Source organism: Cryptomeria japonica, chromosome 1, assembly GCF_030272615.1.
Source record: "Cryptomeria japonica chromosome 1, Sugi_1.0, whole genome shotgun sequence".
In the NCBI taxonomy this organism is placed as follows: domain Eukaryota; kingdom Viridiplantae; phylum Streptophyta; class Pinopsida; order Cupressales; family Cupressaceae; genus Cryptomeria; species Cryptomeria japonica.
In genome coordinates, this window is record NC_081405.1 from 80,615,044 (window position 1) to 80,637,533 (window position 22,490).

At 33.8% G+C, this 22,490-nt stretch overlaps 1 protein-coding gene across 1 annotated transcript; it reads right to left on the reverse strand.

Annotated features, from left to right (window-relative positions):
• Nucleotides 1–14,631: 14,631 nt before the first annotated feature.
• On the reverse strand, nucleotides 14,632–20,103 carry LOC131041933 (uncharacterized). The gene is made up of 12 exons (XM_057975201.2): nucleotides 19,525–20,103; nucleotides 19,052–19,229; nucleotides 18,865–18,952; nucleotides 18,644–18,736; nucleotides 18,291–18,407; nucleotides 17,390–17,998; nucleotides 16,806–17,224; nucleotides 16,490–16,589; nucleotides 16,260–16,319; nucleotides 16,006–16,089; nucleotides 15,786–15,905; nucleotides 14,632–15,438 (listed from the first exon to the last, which is right to left on the reverse strand). The coding sequence occupies exons 2-12, from the start codon at nucleotides 19,129–19,131 to the stop codon at nucleotides 15,142–15,144; spliced, it is 2,067 nt and encodes a 688-aa protein (XP_057831184.2). The 5' UTR covers nucleotides 19,132–19,229; nucleotides 19,525–20,103; the 3' UTR covers nucleotides 14,632–15,141.
• Nucleotides 20,104–22,490: the final 2,387 nt, after the last annotated feature.

The following is a 22,490-nucleotide window of genomic DNA, read 5'->3' on the forward strand; positions in this document are numbered from 1 at the left end:
GTTCTACTTTTAAACGTAACTTCCTTTCTTAGTTGTTGCTTTTGACACAATTTTGCTTACATCCATTTTTGGACGTAACTTGCAAGTAGTACATGACATCATTAAAAAACTGGGTGATGCTAATATTATGATAGAATTGCATCAATAGATGGACACTTTTGCCCTGCATTATCATCTGGATATGTGAAGTAAAAGCAAAGATCAGCTTCTATATATCATGTATCTTGAGAGTTGAGAGCCAACTCTAGCCTTCATGATCCCCTGAAGATTTCAGATCGGAAACCCTAAACTACTGTTAACCTTTTTAACTTTTATAGGCAATGAATGAATGACTGACTTATTGAAACTTGTAGGGAATATATAACAAGGAATTTAACTTTTATGGGCAATGTGACGTTTTAAGTAATGCGTGAGTGAATGACTTATTGAAACTTGTAGAAGATATATGACAAGCAACTTATGGCAAAGCTCTTCCAGCTGGTTCATATTTTTAAGTGAACCAAACTTTACAGATGAAGATTTGTGCAAGGATCGGAACATCAACATACAATTAACCATGCTTTCCTTGAAACTGCTCAAACCTGAGGTTGAAAAGGAACCTCCCCATTTCATTGCATCCAGCATGAAATCTGAATCATAAAATATTCCCAAAGGGTTGTGCTACACTGTACAATAGGGCAATCCTTGATTTCATCTCATAACTACTTTTACAACTTTTAACACAAATCCCAGCCTTAACTGGAAAAATGGTAGTTACGCCCCAGCAGGATTGTGGGACTGCTTGTATAACAGGAATTAAAGAATATGTTGAATCACTACCAGTAACGATTTTTCTGAAAGATTTGTCACTAACATTCAGACTCTGTGTGCTTCCAGGCTTTTGTGGCAGTCCTTGATTCATAAAAAGTACAGATAAAAGATCTTTATAAGTTTATTGTAGTATAATACATGCCTGCAAATTGTAGACCAAGCAACTGTATGCACTGCTTTAAAAAAAAAATGATGCCTGCGCACAACTTCTCACTATCTACAGCCACCAAAGACTTCTCATAGTTTCTAGAACAATGAAAGTTCACTTTTCTCGCACTACCAGAAGCAACTCTCCACTCATCTTGTAAGACAGAGGATAAGCTTTCTCTATTCTTAAAATGATAATGAAAACCTCTTAGAAACAAAGACAATACTCTCCAAAAGCCTTTGCATACGCTTAGAAGATTAGAAAATAATACTAAAACATAATAAGAATCTCCTTATTGTACTGTCGAAGAAGATATTAATGGCTTTTCAATGGGAAAATGATTCTCAGAATGAACCCCCACACAAATTTAGATTGACATAAGTCAAGACAACACTAGACAAACTTAGACAAATTTAGATTGACATAGCTCAAGACAACATTACATTGAGGAGTTACAAGGTACTCTTGAAAAAAATAGACTGGACCACTTTTCATTTGTGAAATGAAATCTAAGTGATGGTGTGTGATGGAATTCAGATGACATTATTTGTTCATTCATGAAGTCTATAATCCTCTCTTCAGTGATACTCTCCCTCTCCTTCCTGGAGGGCAAGGTGGATTCTACATCCAACTTAGTAATCATGACAATAGTTAGCTCATTACATACGTGATAATATAAACTTTTAAACAAAATTGTTGATAATCATAATGCTATAATCATGAACCAAAACACGCGCAAAAAATAACACAAACCATATTATTGAAGAATTTTAAGCTCATAGTTATGGCAAACATATGACCTATGTTATTTATTTGTCATGATCATGTAATATACACATATATTATAATGTGTTTTTTAAAAAACCACATGCACATTTAGGTAAAAGTGATACTTTTGAGGACTCTTTTTTGTCTCTCAACATGGTCCACTCACCTTGTAGAAAGGTGGAGATAAAAAATGTAATCATCCATAATCGTCATATGCCATCTAGAAAAATGATCATCAATATACTTTATCATTGTGCATAAAAGAAGGTAAATCATGTGAAGCATATGAATCTATGAAGAAAGGATTAACGTGACACAAAATATATATCATGACAAGTTATCGAAATGCCATATATAAATGAACTACATTATAGATTATTTCTTTGTATATGCTCATAATTGTTACAAGATATAAAATCATCATATTTTTATATAAAAAAATAATAAATAAACATTTTTAACAGTATAAAATTTACATTAATCAACTTTAAAAAAAACAAAAAAAAACAGATAAAACATGATAGAACCACAATTCCATCCTCCATAGAAAACATTCATTCATTCATAAGATCTGTTTTGTTGACTATCCCTGAATTCCATAGATTATTCGTCTTGTGAACATTTTAAAAAACGTTCATCCTTATAAGAATGTGCCTTAAGCCTAGCAAGGATAAACAAGCTTTTTGTTGGGAAAGATAAGGAGAGGGTCTTCTCCTTATCCCTTATTTCCCCAACACCACACATGTGGGATAAAACAACACCCGTCTCTCTTTCAGGCCGCCTATAATTTGTTGTGGAAGAATACACACTAAGGATGAAACAGAACAATTGTAGAAGATGATTTAACCGCAGAATAATAGCAGGCATGCTAAGGAAGTCGTTGAGTGAACTGGGTAGTTGGGTTAATCAAGTTTGCAGCCAGTGGCTGTCCTCTCTGCAGTGAATTCTGGTGATGAGTAGTCAGTATTAAATCCAGGTGATATTTCTACAGATGAGCTGGATAATTGACCGTTGGTTTCAGTATGTTTTCTGTGTTGGCCTTTCATCCTCTCATTAGTATTGTACAGCAAATTGAAAGGTGGATTGAAGTCTGGAGGTGAATGGAATGGAAAATGAAATTTTTTTATTTGGTTAAGCGGTTCATCTTAAATTACATTAACGTTTTTAATAAAATTTATTTATTAACGTGCATGATTTAAGATAAATCATCTATTAACTTTTTCAATATAATTTACTTATTAATGTGATTTCAGATAAGCCGTCTAAATAAATCAAAACTTAGAGTGTTTTATTTAAGCCAAATTAACTCTTAAGAGTTTTTCTTTAACATTTCAGATTCATTCCTTCCTTCCTACTTTTTGATTCTGATAATGAATTATAAAATTCGATTTGAAACATCGAAATAAAACTCACACCTTTAAAATCAAATAAAATCCATATCCATATCATGATCTATGAAAATTATGTCTGTAATTCTTAGACCTTTCACAACTCCATACAACAGAGAAAACTAATCCAGTAAGTATTGCTGTGAAAGGAGTAGAGCACGTAATTCAAGTCTGTATTTAAGTGGGTATGGCGTAATCGATGGATTCAGGGCATATAATTGCAAAGCTTTTCTGTTGGTGATAAATTTCCACTTTAAGGTACTGTTCAAGTGAATGACAAAACGCACAGCATGTCATAAGGCTTTTCAGGGTTTGTACGATTAATGGAAACGTGTGGCAGATGAGATAAACAGATTTTTCCAAACCGAAAGGCAGCAATCCTTCGTGCCTGCCTATTGCCTTTTCATAACAAGCTGGTCACCTCCCACGTGTGGTGAAGCGTGCCATTTTGGCTCTTGGCAAAGTGTTGACCACTACTTAAATTTGACGTTCATTTCAAGATTGGTTTTCCGTGGTCTTATAGGCTGTTTGGTCTCTAGACATCATTAAAATCTTTCATTCATATGTTCATTCATCTTAAAATTCTGTCTCATTGTGTAAGTAGTTGTACTCGTTTTGGATCACACATGACAGTTTAAACTAGTAACATAGATGCATCTACTTAATGGGTTGTGGAAAACTCATATTAAGTATTGTAATATGTTATACATGGTGTTTAGTTTGGAAGTAATTCTTATTGAAGACAATTAATAAAGATAAGCTCACACGTGTTTGCTGTGTGATGTCATGAATTTATAGAATTAAACATGTGTTAGCTATATTGTTGGCAATAGGAGTGAGTCTTATAGGGGTCCAAATGAAATTGTGAAGTGTCAAATTAATTTCAGTTAGTTGTCAAGTTTAGATCCAAGTTTTTAGGAAGTGGTTGTGTCACATAAGACTATAAAATATAATCTCCCTTTGTTAAATATAAAGTAACTTTTTGGTTGAATAATATCTCCACTATATTACTTTTGCTACAAATTCCTTAGTTAGATTTGGATGACTCCATCATGGGTGTGCCCAAGTAAATGAGAGCATCTTAAAGGTTGATTCTCCTAAAATAGGAGTAGAGTAGAAAAGATAAAGTTTGTTGAAGAGTGACTAGCAAGGAGGGGCTTGCTGGTTTAAAAGCTCACGAGTGTTAAATTTTTCAAAAGAAAAAGAGAGATCTAATTGAAAAAGGACTATTTTTTGTTGTTGGAAGAAAAGGCTTTGAAGCATCAAAGATGAAAGTGTCATTTCACAAAGTGAATGTACTTTTGCAAATGTACCTATTTGAAGGGAGGGTAAGATTTTGGTAGTGAAAATAAATTAAAAAAACGGTATTTAATTTGTTGAGTGCCAAAATATGAGAGTTTTTTATATTTGTTGAAAGGAAAAGGTTTATACAACAATATGTTCTATTTGGAAGAGAGCAAATAGGGAGTTGTTACTGTTGATGAGGGCACTAAACAAATCATCTAACTATTTGAATGGTCATTATATGTGTTGGGATCATCAAAGTATAATTTAAAAAACATGCTTCCATTTGGGCATTGGAGGAGGAGAGGTGCTTGAGGTCTCAAAGGGGTAGTGGTGTACTCATTTGATAATTTAGTGGATATTTGGTTGTAGGGAGGTTGTTAAAGACAACTCTACATCCAATATCCATATTTACTAATGTAGTGTCATGAATTTGAAGAATTGAACATGTCATAGTTATAGTGTTGGCAATAGGAGACTTAGAGGTGTCCAAGTTATATAACTAAATGTCAAATTGGTTTAAGTTAGTTGTCAAGTTTAGATCCAAGTTTGTAGGAATTTGTTGTGCCTCTTAAGACTATATAAAATTTTCTTTGTTAAATATAGAGTAATATTTTAGGTTGAATAATATCACTACTACACTACTTTTGTTGTAATTTTCTTAGTTTTTATCATGCTAATAGTATCAAGACATCATAAATGTGTAAGTAATAGTGTTTCTATTGGAGGAAGTCAGGGTCATCATCCCATACATTTGAACCAGCAATTATGAACAAGCGAATGGAATTAGGAGTACAAAAAAGAGGTTTGATTTGCTCATTAATTTTTGGAATGCAAATTTTTGGTGTTGGTGCTTTGAGACGATGTTGGGCAGAATGATGACTTCCTCCTTTGATGTTGAATGGTTTTCTCTTCCAATATTGACAAAACAAACATAGGGTGATATAGGGGGGTGGGCAATTTGGATTTGGATGGTTGAAGGAGAAAGGAGAGAGTTGAAAGTGAGGCAATCTTGGGGGATTTTGTGACATATTTAGGGAAGGATACAACAAACCCAAACTTAAGGACATGGGTTCTAAAAATATGAGAGCTCACAAAGAATATAGATGACTCAACGTGTGTATGTATAAAGTAGCAATGTTGAAAATTGCATCAATAGATGGACGCTTTTGGCTTGCCTTATCATCTGGATATGTAAAGTAAAAGAAAATATCAGCTTCTATTTATGTATCTTGAGAGCCAACTCTTGCCTTCATGATCCATTGAAGATTTCAGATTGGAAACCCTAAACTATTGTTAACCTTTTTAACTTTTATAGGCAATGTGCCATGTCTTAAGTGATGAATTAATGAATGACTTATTAAAACTTGTAGAGGATAGATATATAACAAGCAACTTATGGCAATGATCTTCCAACTAGTGCACATTTTAAGTGAACCAAACTTTACAGATGAAGATTTGTGCAAGGATCAGAACATCAACATACAATTAACCCATCTTTCCTTCAAATTGCTCAAACCCTGAGGTTGAAAAGGAATCTTCCTCATTTCATTACATTCAAATAATTTCCAGCATGAAATCTGAATCATAAAATATTCCCAAAGGATTGTGATACACTGTACAATAGGGCAATCCTTGATTTCATCTCATAACAACTTTTACAATTTTTAACACAAATCCTAGCCTTAGTTGGAAAAATGGTTGTTAGGCCCCAGCAGGATTGTGGGATTGCTTGTATAACAGGAATTAAATAATATATTGAATCACTACCAATAACAATCTTTCTGGAAGATTTGTAACTAACATGCAGACTCTGTATGCTTCCAAACTTTAGTGGCAGTCCTTGATTCATAAAAAGTACAAATAAAAGACATTTATAAGTTTATTGTAATATAATGCATGCCTGCAAATTGTAGACCAAGCAACTATATGCACTGGTTAGAAAAAAATTGATGTCTGTGCACAACTTCTCACTATCTACAGCCACCAAAGAATTCTCATAGTTTCTAGAACAATGAAAAATTCACTTCTCTCGCACTACCAAAAGTAACTCTCCACTCATCTTGTTAGACAGACCAAAAGGCTCTCACGATGCCACAATAAATCTACCACTCCTCTCTCGCACTACCTTTCTTCATTGTGCCAACTAAAAGTATTGAAAGACTTCTCCACTCGCATGAAAATAGTTTGCATAAAGGTCTACTCCTTACTCAGCTCCAGAAAAAGAGAGAGGATAAGCTTTCTCTATGCTTAAAATAATAATGAAAAGCTCTTAGACAAAGACAATACTCTCCATAAGCCTTTGCATACGCTTAGAAGATTATAAAATAATCCTAAAACATAATAATAATCTCCTTATAGTACTGTCCAAGAAGATACTAATGGCAAAGGGAAAATGATTCCCAGAATGAACCCTCACACAAACTTAGATTGACATAGGTCAAGACAATACTACACAAACTTAGATTGACGTAGGTCAAAGCAGCATTACACTTGTGGAGTTACAAGGTATTTCAAAAAGATAGATTCCACCACTTACCATTTGGGACATGAAATCTACGTGATGGTGTGTGAAGGAACTTGATGGTATTTCTTGTCCATTCACAAAGTCTATAATCCTCTCACTAGTGATACTCTCACTCTCCTTTCTGGAGGGCAAGGTGGAATCTATATCCAACTTAGTAATCACGACAGTAGTTAGCCCATTACATAAATGATATTATACTTTTAAACAAAATTGCTAATAATCATATTGCTATGATCATGAACCAAAGCACACGCAAAAAATAACACAAACTATACATTATTGAAAACTTTTGAGGTCATAGTTATGAGAAACATGTGGCCTATGTTATTTTTTTGTTATGATAAATGCAATATGCACACGTTATAATGTCTATTTAAAAAAAAAAACACATACATGTTCAAGTAAAAGTGATACTTTTGGATTCTTTTTCATCCCTCAATATGGTGCACTCACCTTGCAGAAAGATGGGAGAAAATCGTAATAATCCATAATCACCTCATAAGATCTAGAAACATGATCATCACTATACTTTATCATCATGTATAAAAGAAGGTAAATCATGTGAAGTATCTCTGAATCTATAGAGATAAGGTTTACATGACACACAAAATATATATCATCATAAATTATGGTGATGTAATATATAAGTGAACTACATGATAGATTATTTCTTTGTATATGTTCATATTTGTTACAAAACATAAGATCATCATGTCCTAATATAAAAAATAAATAAATAAACAATTCTAACAACATAAAATTTATACTAATCTATTCTTAATAAAAAATAAAAAAGATCTCGCTGGGTGTGCTTGGAGCTGTGATCCGAAACATGATAGAACCACAATTCCATCATTAACATACATTCATTCATTCATAAGATCTGTTTTGCTGGCTATCCAATAGATTTTGTAGATTATAAATCGTTCATTCATTCATTGCAAACACTTCCTCATCCTTATAAGAATGTGCCTTGAGCCTAGCAAGGATAAACAAGCTTTGAGTAAGGAAAGATAAGGAGAGGGTCTTCTCCTTATCTCTTATCTCCACAACACCACACGTGAAATAAAACAACACCCGTCTCTCTTTCAGGCTGCAAATCATTTGTTGTGGAAGAATACACGCTAAGGATGAAACAGAACAATTGTAAAAGATGCTTTAACCGCAGAATAATAGCAGGCATGCTAAGGAAGTTGTTGAGTGAAATGGGTATTTGGGTTAATCAAGTTTGCAGCCATTGGATGTCCTCTCTGCAGTGAATTCTGATGATGAGTAGTCACTCATTATTAAATCCAGGTGATATTTCTACAGATAAGCTAGATAATTGACCGTTGGTTTCAGTTTGTCTTCTGTGTTGTCCTTTCATCTTTTTTTTTTTTAAGTATTGTACATCAAACTGAAAGGTGGATTTATGATTTTTTTTTAATTTGTTTAAGTGATTCATCTGAAATTACATTACTGTTTTTAATAGTTTTTACTTATTAACGTGATTTCAAATGAGTCATTTATTAGCATGAATTAAAATGAGCCACTTATTAGCTTCTTCAACCGAATTTATTTATACGTGTGATTTCAGATGAGCCACCTTAACAAACAAAACTTAGAGTGTGGTGTTTAAGCCAAACCAATCTTTAAGAGTTTACATTTCAAATTCATTTCTCTCCTCCTACCTTTTTGTTCTGATCTTTGTAACATCAAAAAAACTTACACTTTTAAATTCAAAAACAATTCATACCCATATCCTGAACAATGAAAATTATCTCTGCAATTCTTAGACCTTTCACAACTCCATACAGCAGAGAAAATTAATGCAGCAAGCATTTGCTATGAAAAGAGTACAGCATGTACTTCAAGTCTGTCTTGAAGTGGGTATGGTGTAATTGATGGATTCAGGGCACATAATTGCAAAGCTTTTCTGTTGGTGATAAATTTCCACTTTCTTGCTTTTTCCTACTGCAGTTTACAAATGTTGCTTATTAGATTTTTACGGTAGTTCCACTTTAAGGTACTGTTCCAAACGACAAGAAAAGGCACAGCATGTCATAAGGTTTTTTAGGGTTTGTACGATTAATGGAAACGTGTGGCAGGCGAGATAAACAGATTTTTTCAAACCGAAAGGTAACAATCCCTCGTGCCTGCCTATTGCCTTTTCATCACAAGCTGGTCACCTCCCACGTGTGGTGAAGCGTGCCATTTTGGCTCTTGGAAAAGTTTTCAGCATTACTTAAATTTGACGTTCATTTCAAGATAGGAGGTTCAACATGGAAAAGAGCATGAAGATAAATTAAGGATGTTTTCCTGGTCTTACAGACTGTTTAGTCTCATGGATATCATTAAAATATTTCATTCATTCATCTTAAAATTATGTCTGGCTGTGTAAGTAGTTGTACAGTATAATGCATGTATATTTTTGGTTTAAATTGTGTATGTTTTTTTCTAGTTCAAACATATACAGTTTAAACTAGCAACTTACATGCATCTACTTAATGGGTTGTGGAAAACTCTGGCTAAATATTGCAGTATGTTATACATGATGTTTCGTTTGGAAGTAACTCTTATTGAAGATGATTAATAAAGATAAGGGCACATGTGTTTCTTGTGTGATGTCATGAATTTACATAATTAAACATGTGTTAGTGCTGGTAATAGGAGTGGGACTTAGAGGTGTCCAAGTGAAATTGTGAAGTGTCAAATTAGTTTCTGTTAGTTGTCAAGTTTGGATCCAAGTTCATGGGAGTACCCAAGTAAGTGAGAGTGTTTTAAGGTTTGATTCTCCTAAAATGGAGGATATTAGAATAGATAAAGTTTGTTGTGGAGCAAATAGCATAGAAGTGGCTTGCTGGTTTAAGAGCTCAAGTGTGTTGAAGCCTTCAAAAGAAGAAGAGAGATCCACTCAAAAAAATGACTTTTTTTTGTTGTTGAAAGAAAAGGCTTTAAAGCATCAAATATGAAAGTGTTGTTTTACAAAGTGAATGTGCATGTAGAGAGGGAGAGAGAGAGAGAGAGTACACATATATACATGACTTAATTTGTTGAGTGTCAAAATATTGGAGTTCTTTAGATTTGTTAAAAGGAAAAGGTTTTTACAACCATGTGCTCTATTTGGGAGAGCAAAGAGGGAGTTGTTACTATTAACAAAGCATCGAACTATTTGAATGACCATTAGATGTGTTAAGGTCATCAAAGCATATTTAAAAAGGTTATTAAAGGAAATATAGGTTCCTTCACATGCTTCCATTTGGGTGTTGGAGGAGAGAGGTGCTTTAGGTCTCAAAGGGGTAGTGGTGTACTCATTTGATAGTTTAGTGGATGTTTGGTTGTGGGGAGGTTGTTAAAGATAATTGCACATCCAATGTCCACATTTGCAAGTGTGATGTCATGAATTCAAAGAATTAAACATGTCATAGTTATAGTGTTGGCAGTAGGAGTATTAGAGGTGTCCAAGTTTATTTAATTAAGTGTCAAATTAGTTTAAGTTAGTTGTCAAGTTTAGATCCAATTTTGTAGGAATTTGTTGTGCCTCTTAAGGCTATATAAAATGTACTATGTTAAATATAGAGTATTTCTATATGTTGAATAATATCACTACTAACTTTTGTTGTAATTTTTTTAGTTTTTGTTATGTTGATGGTACTAGGACATCATAAATATGTAAGTAATATTGTTTCTGTTGAAGGAAGTTGGGGTCATCATTTCATACATTTGAAGCAACGATTATGAAAAAGCAAATGGAATTGGGAGTGGAGAAGAGGTTTTATTTGCTTGCTAAGTTTTGGAATGCAAAATTTTGGTGTTGGCTCTTTTAGACAAAGTTGGGAAGAGTGATGGCTTCCTCCTCTAGTGTTGGCAAAGGCAAACATAGGGTGATACAATGAGGTGGACAATTATGGTTTGGATGGTTGAAGAAGAAAGGAGAGAATTGAATGTGAGGAAATCTTGGGGGACTTTGTGACATAACTAGAAAAGAAAATAGCAAAACCAAACCTAAGGACATGGGTTCTAAAAATATGGGACCTCGCAAAGAATATAGATGGCTCGAGTGTATGTATAAAGGTAGTAATGTTAGAACTCCTTTTGAACCCTAACCAATTAGTGGGTAGGCAAAATGTTTTTGGTGCTACACAATTTTTAAGTTGTCTCCCTACGCTCCATGATCATTTACTACTTTTTGTTGAATGATGGATAGCATTGAAGGAGTGGAAAATCATGCAAACATAATTTTTAATTATCAATTAGGACACTTCTACAACTTCACCCAATATATCTAGAGGACTCACCTATCAATCGCAAGGTTGGTGCATGCATTAAAGGCAAATCTCTTTGGTGAAGTTGCTTTTAATGTTCCTATATGCTACTATGATAATGACAATGGGAGTGTTCTAGTGAAAATTCTATCTATTGGGTCCATGGAGGAATATAAGAAATGCAAATGTTAATATGTTCCTTAAACCACAAATGAGTCTATGGAATTTGCTCCATCCCCCACATTTGTTGACCTCATACATTCATTTATTTTTTTCTAGGAATAATAATTTTTCCTCAATCTCTTTTTATTGTCTGATCTAAATTTTTGATTTGAGGCTTTTTCTACAAGAGATAGATGAATGTATTAAATTATATAAATATAATCTTTTTTTTTTTTTTTTTTCATAATATTAATCTTTTGATTTCTAATTCCAATATGATATTTCAAGTGACAATAATAATTATCATATATTTTTTTAAATTATGATAGGACAATCACCTCTTCCCTTTGAAAAGGTCTATATTTGATCCGAAAAGCAGGAAGCGGGAGATGGGGGTTTCCTTATTATAAGAGTAGGGGGATTGAGACATAGATGGTGCAGCCGCCCCACTATTCTAAAAAGGCTGATTAATCGACGAGGAAGATTAGTTTAGGGTTCGAAAATATCATACTAAAATCAAATTGAATCCAGTGAACAAATTGATTACTGAAATCCAAACTTCATATGACCTTTTGGGGGGGGCGCTCTCAATATCTAACACAAATAAATTTAGAAAAGAACAACTACTTTAAACATAAGATAGGGGAAAAATTGAACAGCCACTACTTTTATATTTACTTGAATGGATTTTTTTTGGGTCCAAAACCATATGGTCGCTTGGGCCCACGCTAACAGTACTAAGGAACAATGGAAATATTCTAACTTCTTAGAGGGAAGATTCTACGGTTGTCCATGTGTTTCTTTCACAAATCTGGAAGTTTATAGTACACTTTTTAAATATGCTGAAAGTTTGTCTTTTTATGACATGATGGTAACTCTATTCATTAAATCTTAAATAAATGCTAGAATTTGTCTTCTTTCGGCATGGTCAGGGGGACGTTTTTAAGGCCTGAAGTGTTTGTCTTCCACTACGTTATTTTGCACAAAAGATTTTCAAAACTTTTTGAAAGAAAATTAATTGAAAAAATAAGAATAGAAAATCAGACAGAAAGAAAAGAAAGAAATATTCTTTTATAGTCTAGGTATCAGGCGGTCTATATATGGTTTATAGTAACAGAGTTGAATTCCCCGCAACCTAGCCCAGCGTCCAATCTTCTTACCTTGACCTTACATATTGCCAAGATGAAGTTTAGGAAGGGGCGAGTGGAGGCAAGACTAGTCCCTTGGAGATGGTGTTGGAACCCACAACCAACAAATACCGGTTAAACCTGTCCCTCAGAATTGAACCCGAGATCAATGGGCAGCAATCTCACGACCCAAGCCAACTCCACTGAACGTAGGACATAAGCAAGTTGCATTTTTACAACTTTTTTATACTGGCTAAGCTCTGCTTACTGGTTGAGTCCTGCAAATTGAATGCTTGACAGTCTTTCTTTTTTCTGTTTATGATCAGTGACTGCTACCTTTAATTGCAATGTATCTATTGGGTCCCACATTTGATTCTGTCTATTTTCCAAATAATTGGTAAATGTCCTAGTTGAATATAACTAGGGTTCTTTATTGGAACATAATCAATTGGATCCTACGTATTCTTGCAACTGTTATCAGAAAAGGGGTCCTACATAGATGCAACTATCTGGAAACTATTAGCAAACATAATGGGACCCTTGCTCCCATTCATTTTGAATTTGACAAGGAATAATACCCATGGGATTTGCATGCTCAGCTTAATATCTTATGCACATGTTTTTGGTAGGATAAATTGGATTCGCGCAATAATTTCTCTATCATGTTAAATCGGTCTTGTATGCATTGTAAAATATTTATATTTCATGATTTTGACTTGTGACGCTGAGATAATCTCACCATAGAATAAATGCCAAGAACAATTTCAATTGGAATTTTATGACTTGGAGAAGGGTCATCGAATTATTCAAAATTTAACCTATACAGGCAACTGGGTCTTGACTTCAATGTTCCATGAGTTACCTGGAGACCTTTTTTTTTTTTTGTGTTTTGGAGATTTCTCTGTCTTTTTCAGATATATAAATATAATATATCCCAATAAATTTGACAAGATCCTGGTCCTTCCACATGATTTTTATACTACTAAAACTATTGTCATGTTAAATACCCAATCAATCAATCGTCACATTCTTAGACAGATTCAATAGCAATTGCTTAAATTACTGAAACTCTTATTATCCAAAAGAACCAATCAAACAAATCCAATTTTAAATTATTCAAAAGGCAGTGATATGAAACACCCAGTTAACTCATTCTGATATTTATAGATAGATTCAATTCAAATTTTAAATAAGAAAGAATGTTTTAATCTGAAACTCCCAATCAATCAATCTGATATTTAAATTAATAAAACTTGCGTAATCCAAGAAACCCCATTAACCTTTCTAATAATTTTAAATGGATCTGAATCAAACAATTTCAATTTTAAACTATTATAAAGACAGTGATATGAAACACCCAATTAACTAATTCTGATATTCATGGATTGATTCAATCAGTTTAAACTTATGCAGAATGTTTTACTCTGAAACACCCAATCAATCAAATTTCATCTTTAAATTAATATAACTTGTGTAATCCAAGACACTCAATTAACAAATTTTAATATTTTTAAACAGATACAATCAAAACCAAGGATTCTGACGATCAAATACACTGTTCATAGGCGTAGTCTACATTGGAAAATAAGGATGCTATACAATGTTTACGCTGTGCTTTCACAATTTGCTGATAAGGATTGTATGGAACCAAGCTTGAGAAAATCACCAAAGGATAAGGCTTCCATTGTAACTGCTCTACTTTTTAACGTAACTTGCTTTCTTAGTTGTTGCTTTTGACACAATCTGCTTACTCCCATTTTGGACGTAACTTGCAAGTAGTACATGACATCATTAAAAAATGGGTTATGCCAATATTATGATAGAATTACATCAATAGATGGACACTTTTGGCCTGCATTATCATCTGGATATGTAAAGTAAAAGCAAAGATCAGCTTCTATATTTATATATCTTGAGAGCTAACTCTTGCCTTCATGACCCACTGAAGATTTCAGATTGGAAACCCTAAACTACTGTTAATCTTTTTATCTTTTAAAGACAATGTGCCATGTCTTAAGTAATGAATGAATGACTTATTGAAACTTGTGGAGGATATATAACAAGCAACTTATGGCAATGCTCCTCCAGCTCCAAACTTTACAGATGAAGATTTGTGCATGGATCAGAACATCAACATACAATTAACGCAGCTTTCCTTCAAATTGCTCAAACCTGAGGTTGAAAAGGAACCTTCCCCATTTCATTACATTTAAATAATTTCCAACATGAAATCTGAATCATAAAATATTCCCAAAGGATTGTGCTACACTGTACAATAGGACAATCCTTGATTTCATCTCATAACAACTTTTACAATTTTTAACACAAATCCCAGCCTTGCTGGAAAAATGGTAGTTAGGCCCCAGCAGGATTGTGGGAACTGCTTGTATAACAGGAATTAAAGAATATATTGAATCACTACTAACAATTTTTCTAAAAGATTTGTAACTAACATGCAGACTCTGTATGCTTCGAGGCTTTTGTGGCAGTCCTTGATTCATAAAAAATACAGATAAAAGACCTTTAGAAGTTTATTGTGGTATAATACAATTCCCATAAACAGCTGCTCATGTCTGCCACTATAACTAATTTTAGCACACAACATTGACAAGTTTAAAGCACATTGTTGCCCTGCACTGTTTGGTTCTCTGTAAGATTATAGAAAGCATATCATTTTCCCAGACTATGGTAAAAGATATCGGAATTCAAAGTCATATGGCATTACTTCCACTGCCTGAGAAATAAATCCATCTCTATTCCCTTGCAGACATTTCTCAACTGCTGTTTTTAAAGAGGTAGGCAATTGCTCACATATCCACTCTAACAAGGATTCCAAATCCTTTGCGAAATCCCGCATGTACCAATCTAGTAACTTTGGAATCAGCACCTTCTTAGTAGTGAAACCAATGGAAGCTTGCAGATACTCCTTTTTGGCTACTTCTAACTCTGATTCCACCTCATCAGCTGTATATACACGTACCTGTCAATTCACAAAAGAAACCAGTTCAGATATGTGAATAGCTGTCTTTTGAGATCTCTCTAAGGCAATATCCATAAGTAATACTTGCTTGAAAGCAAGTTTTCAATAAATGCAGATTTCATGCTATTCAAAGTTTCCCCATTTAGAGGACTCTGAATTTCATAGTACCCAATGGTTTGTTTGAAAGATTCAGAGCATTCTTTGAGGAACACGTAAATGTATACATCTACTCAAATTTAAGTAGGGCCGTTAACTATCTGAGGACATACAGAGGAACAGGTCATTCATTATTTGGCATTTGCAAGATAAAACCCCCACTTTAGTGCAGGCACAAAGAAACTACTTACAGCAGGAGAAGATCGACTTCCACAACACAATGCAAAGGTAACCATCGGTTCAGACCACCCTAGTCCAAAAACACTACGTATTCTAGCCTCCTCGCCAGCTTTTCCCTTTTTCCAATAGGCCTGGCAGTCAATCAACACAGAAAGATGGGTCAAATGAAGAAACCATTAAGTTTAAATTTTTTTTTCCTGCAAATGAAAATTTGAACAGAGAGAAGCTTACATCCTGTGAGTGAAATGGTGGTCGAAGTATGAAATGTTCAATAGCCAACGCACTCATAAAGTACCCTCCCACGTTAAAGTTTGCCTGTAACCCTCCCACCATGAGTTACAAATTTAAATGACTGCCAAACAATGGAAGCAGGAAATACTAGGATCTTGTTCTTCATCATTATTTCCACAGAAAATAACAGCACAACCTACTAGTAGGTAATAATCTGCAGTATAAAACAGTTACATTTTTCAAGGGAATCATACCTTGCGCATCAGTGCAACAACCTTCTCAGGTGTGCTTGGTATTCCATGTTCAAGGAAGGCCTGAAATACTCTAATGTTAAAATGTATTAGTGGCAGAGATATGCATCCTAAAAGAGATAGATGTTTTAAAAGTGACATCCAAAAACAGTAGCTCTGATTAGAACAAGACAGTTTAGAAAGCCATAAAGAAAAACTATTTGTGTAGATCAGAGTATCTGTAAAAACCATACATGCATCATACAGGCATTATATATGTTGATCCAGAAGGCCAGCTTCTGCTGATGTTTCAAGCCCTTTAAGTTTGTAGAACATAGCTTGTTCACAAGAATTCTGAAAAGCACAGGGTTCTAATCAGATCGAAGCCAAAATTCTCTTATGGAAATGACAACCTTGTACAGGTTTCTAAGCTCTAACAATGATTTATAAATTTCTTGAATCTTCGTTAATCTGTTTAAAGAACAAAACTAAAATAAACTAAATAGTGTATGAAAAGGCTACTAAATGAACATTGGTAAATCTCCAATCCTGTATAAAAATCAAAAATACCTTACTCTTCTCAATAAAGAAGCAAGGCCTGGAATCCGATTCAAGTCAAATGAACTTGCAGTAATATCTTGAAAATGTTTGTATGGACCAATATCTCTTGGCACAGATTCGGAACAAACCCCATAAGGATCTCGGAAGAATATTTCTTCAGATCGATCCATAGGCGTTTTAAAACTTAAACTGCTTCTAGAACCATAGCTTCTTAAACTCAAACTTGAAAAAGTTGACCGAGAAATTACTGATGCTGTGTCATTCTCAATTGCCAAAGATGACCTTGATAACCTTGAAAAAATACTTAACAAGATTTTAACAATCTCTTCAGAAAGTTTATTGGGTTGTGCATTTTTGTCATCATCAAAAATCCTCAGGGTTGGTGACGTTCTTGGTCCAAAACAAATAGCCGCCGCAGTATGTCCTGTCTGACAGATGACAAAAAAAATTTATCCTTGATTCAATATTTACTAATTTCTGCTTAACATATTTAGGTCTCTATATGAGCTAAACTATCAAGTATTCTTAATGGTGGGAGATATGATCTTACTACAAAAGTTATTTGCCATAGTATGCGTTTCCAAATGTAATACCTTTTCTTTGTGTGTTGGGGGCAGTGTCCCCACTGTCTTCTGCATGAGTGAGGGTTTCTGGACTCCGATTTTCCTCTTTGAGCCTGGAAATAAAGTCTGCAGACTCTTATCTTCTATATGCAATTTGTTCTCTTTCTCTTGGCTAATATATGTTGTCACTGATTTCTTTTTCTGTATCTTTGGTAGTTTTAATGCTTTTGCTTCTTCAAGTTCCATGTAAATAGGACAATTGCCATCTATAGCCTGAGTTAAGAAAAACAAGCCGTTGATTTCTGATGGAGAGCCCAAAGATATATGTTTTCTATGTAAACCTTTTGTTCCCAAAGTCGTATCCTGTTTTATAGGTATGCCATCCAGCAAACTTCTTACAACAAGATCTCTTTTTCGCTGTTGGGTAGATTGACTAGATAAAGACTCAGATGAAGGAACCCTGCCAAATGGTGGCCTCGCTTTCAATTGCTCAGAATTTACAGCAGGTTCTTTTTGCTTGGGAGATGGTGGGAATTGCACTCCCTTCTGATACAGATTTTGTTTCAACTGCACAATTTTTTCCTCAAGACGGACAACTTCTTCCTCAAGCACAGCTACTTCTGCAAGAAGTTCCTGTGTCTGAACAGGGTAATCAAGAAATCAGTTCTTCCAAATAAGAGTTCACACATAGTTTCTAGATGCACTCATTACGCCCGACCAACCCTAGACCAAATGAATGTTAATGAGGGTCTACAATTACAGGAATAAGCTCTGATTATCAATCTAGAACAGTTTGCTGTGGAAAACTGATTTTTCCTATGCCTCCACACAAATGGAGGGAAATCAATCTATTATTGAACTGGTTCGCCTGTAAAATGCATATTAGTCCCTATTTTCTAAAGCTTGACCTGTTCAAGAGATATATGCTTACCTTCGGAGATATAGATGGAGAGAAACGAGGGCGAGCCCCTCGTGGTCTTCTAAAGGCTCTTTCCAAAGCTTTATGTAAATCCTCTTCATGCCTTAGCTTTTTGCGTAGCTTATCAACCTGCAAATTGAAGGAAAGACCCAGTTCATTAGATACAAAAATTTAGCCAGAGGAACCCGAATTTGAACAAGCTGAGGATATGATATGATGATTCAAAAAACAAAATTCTCCATGCATCCATACAGATTATATATAAATGGTTATATTGGGCCATGATGAAAACTGGCCTAGTGTAGCTCTAAAGGACAATTTTGATCAGAAAGCAAAAAAATTACAGACAAGAACAAATTTCATACATCTTGTTCAAGGTCCAATCTTCTTTGCATTTGTGAAAATCTCCGAGAAGAAACACTTTCTATATTGCTTCTTTGAAGTTCTCTGCTAGTGCCCTGGGTATTATATCCAAAAAGTGAAAACAAAAATTAAAAAAACATACCCAGCTATTGGATATAAGAAGAGCATAAACTGGCTCTGTTGAAATAAAATGTTTACTTGAAAGGGATATGGAAACACCTACTTTTCCATTATTTGGAGAATTTTTTGCAGACTGGGAGAAGCTATTTGTGCGAGAAATCATGGGTGTTTTCTCCCCAACTTGAGATGAGCTAGCATACCCAACAAATGGAACAGCCAGTAAAATATATTGATTCAGTTAAATAACAGATATTAAAACTGATTTTCTTACAAAGATATATTTTGAGTACCTAAGACTAGCTGGGCTTCGTGCGACCAGTGCAACACTGCATTGTGCAGTCAAACTACCCTTTTGTGGCTTCAAAACCATGCTTATCTTGAACTTGATCTGCTACAATAATACAGGTTGAGGCCTCATTGGTACACAATATCAATGTTTTACAGAGCACCATTCGTTCTCTGATGATCCTGAAAAAAAAAGCAAAAAAGTTTCATCATATGCAGAATAACAAACACACAATACCAATTAGCTCTATCAATCCAGCAAACAATCTCGTGGCTTTACTATCACAGACTCCATTTAGGCCTGTTTTATTTTCATGTCTGTAATCGAAATGAACATAACTCCAACTTCTAGCATTTCTAACCTCCTAACAAGAAAATACTGATCCTAACAGGATTCCAACAGTTTTTCTGTTCAGGTGGGCAAATAATCAAGGATTCCTACAGTTTTTCTGTTCGGATGGACAGTTATGAAAGGTACCTGAAGCACTTTGAACTCCTATTTTTAGTAGAATTGATCACACCTCTCCATGGAAGTAAACAAAAACACAGAAATACATCGACCCACATCAAAACCTTTATCTTTGTGCAATCCCCTGAATCTTGGCATCTTCAAACTGAATAACTCCAAGCAGTATTCCCTTTCATATTAACACCCAAAACAGTTCAGTTCTTCCAAGTTCCTGCCATCCATAACAAAACAAGGAACCATCCATGTTGCCAAAGCTTTTGGGACTTGTTTTTTCTCAAGGCTCTATGAATCTAAGAGCACCCATGACAAATTCATAAACAGCTTAAATATTTGCCATATGTAGATCACATGACTCGGGCTTGGCTAAAGCATGGAGCATTATCCTAATCGAATTCAATCTCCTCTACTATGGATTGAATTTTTTAATGTAAGTTGAATGGATATGCCACCAACATGAAAGAAGAGTGAATATAGCTAACTTGGGGCGAAAGGGAAGCAATGGGTTGGTGTTAAATCAGGTAAAAGAGCGCATACTAAGTAACCCACCAGCAAAGCAAATCAAAAGATATGGTGGGTCAGAAAAGGGAAGAGTCGGCCTTCCTTAGAAGGTATGTAATATTTATGCCATGGAATAAATGATTTTATTGAGCGACCATTCCAAATAGTTTGAGGGACCACAAAATTTAATAGCATGAAATAGTTGTGATCTGAAGTGAATTTGTATCTACAAGGACTAGTCCACAACTGGTAAAGGGACCTCATGCTTTATAACCAGGTATTTGATTTGATCAAACACACAAATACTTAGTCAGAACAGCCTACCAGAAGGCTTCAATGGATGTCACATTGGATGTACATTTTTAGGTGAAATTGCATCTGATTTAGGAGGATTGTCCTAATATTATTTCCTTTTCTTTCTTTCTTTCTTTTTTTTTTTGTTTGGGTCAAAATTAGAATTTTGTTGTAATAATTAATGATATTAGATTTCCACAATTCATAGATTTGTTCAATGTTATTTGTGAATTAGATTGTGTGACAATTTTTTACATCAACATTACGAATAAATTTAGAAGTAATGGAAATTTCAAAATGAAAGTTGAAAGTTGAGATTAATGATATAAGATTTCCAAAATTCATAATTCGTTTTATGCTATTTCTAGTGCAAGTTTTTTTGAACAACGTTTTGGATCACAATCATCAAGATGTATATGTTAGCTCTCTTTCATCTTGATGATGGATCACACAGTGTGATCCAAAACATTGTTCAATAAAACTTACCCACAGCCTAACATAAAACAAAGTTGAGATTGTTTTGTTAGTCTTTTTCTTAATAATATTATTAAAGAATTTTTAAAATTATTTGTAGTATTTAATTTTTAAAATTGTGTTAAAATCACTTACAATTGTTTTAATATCTTTTTTTTTTTGTGTTTGATTATGTACTAATAATTCTATTTGTGCAACAATTATGAGAAAATATGGTTTATGAATCCTTATCTTTATTAATAACTTTGTTGAATAAAAGTTATGATTTTGAGCTTAAAGTCTCCAAGTTAGTTGTCTTGTTAGCATCCTCATTCTAAATTCAAGATCATGATTTTGGATTTAAAGTCTCTAAGTTAGTTGCCCTATTAGCATCCCCACTCTATATTCAAAAGTGTTATGATTTTGGACTCAAAGTCTCCAAGTTAGTTGTCTTGTTAGCATCCCCATTCTAAATTGGCATGCTTGCATCTTACTGATAAAAAAAATTCAAATGAAAATTGTTAATGATATTTATAATAGTGAAAATTGCATACCCGCGCCTTTTTCCTTTATTTTTGGCTCAATTCAATTAGATTGGTATTAATGAATAATAAGTGCATAAGTGACATGTTTTTAATTGAAATAGGATGCTTTACCTAATATTTATTTTCTCCAATTTGTACGCATTCCCAAGAACTAGTCCTATTCTTACATTTTTCCTTCTTGCCCAATAATAGATCTACAATTATGGAAGTGGTCTCAATCACTTCCACAATCATGAGAATAATCCTTTATTTCAAAATCCAAATTCTAGTTTGGGGCTAACTTGTTTACCCCTAGAAGGTGTTAACTTTTAGTTTAGTTTCCTTCTTAAATGTTTTCATTTTGGTGTCTTGAAAATAGTGAACATACACATTTTACAACTATTTTGTTTACCCAAATTTGTTAGAGTTTTCCTATAGTTAGCTTGCATTTACCTGAATATAGACATTTTAGTTTCTAAAAATAGACTCTAATTGTCAAATGTTTATTCCAGTTTGGGCTCAATCGCCCATATATGATCAAGCTAATTTTTAATCTAGCTACAGTTAAATAACATTAGCATTTACATTTAAAAAAATTATGGTTCGATCAACCCCAATAATTAAATTAATTATCTTCTAATTTAATGACATCATCCCTATGATTACCACTAATTTAGGGTGAGTGTACGTGATCACCAATTATAAGTGATTTACAATAAATATGTTTAATTGTCAAGGCAATTATAAGTTATAAAGAAAACACGTGCAATCATGCATGCAATTATGACTAATTTGAGATAAATGTGTATCATTGTGCATACATATATAACTAATTTAGGACAATTATGTGTAATTGCTCATGTATTTATAATTAACTTAGACTAATGTATGCAATCAACCATGTAAAATTACTATGTTTTTGTGGGCTACATGACCAAAAAAATAGCGTGAATTCTTTTTTAGACCAAAATGTTCTCTCCATTTATTCATTATACATTAATTTTATTTGTTTCTCACATTCTAAATTTGTATTTGATCTATCAACTATCAAACATGAAGGTACTTTTTTTAAAGTTGGCAAACAAATCAAAAATAAAAATTGAACTCAACTTCAATCTCCAATTCCTAGTGAGATGCAGTAATCTTATAATTAATTATCAATTTGCTTTACAATTTATATTATATTTCACTTGGTTAATACTTCTA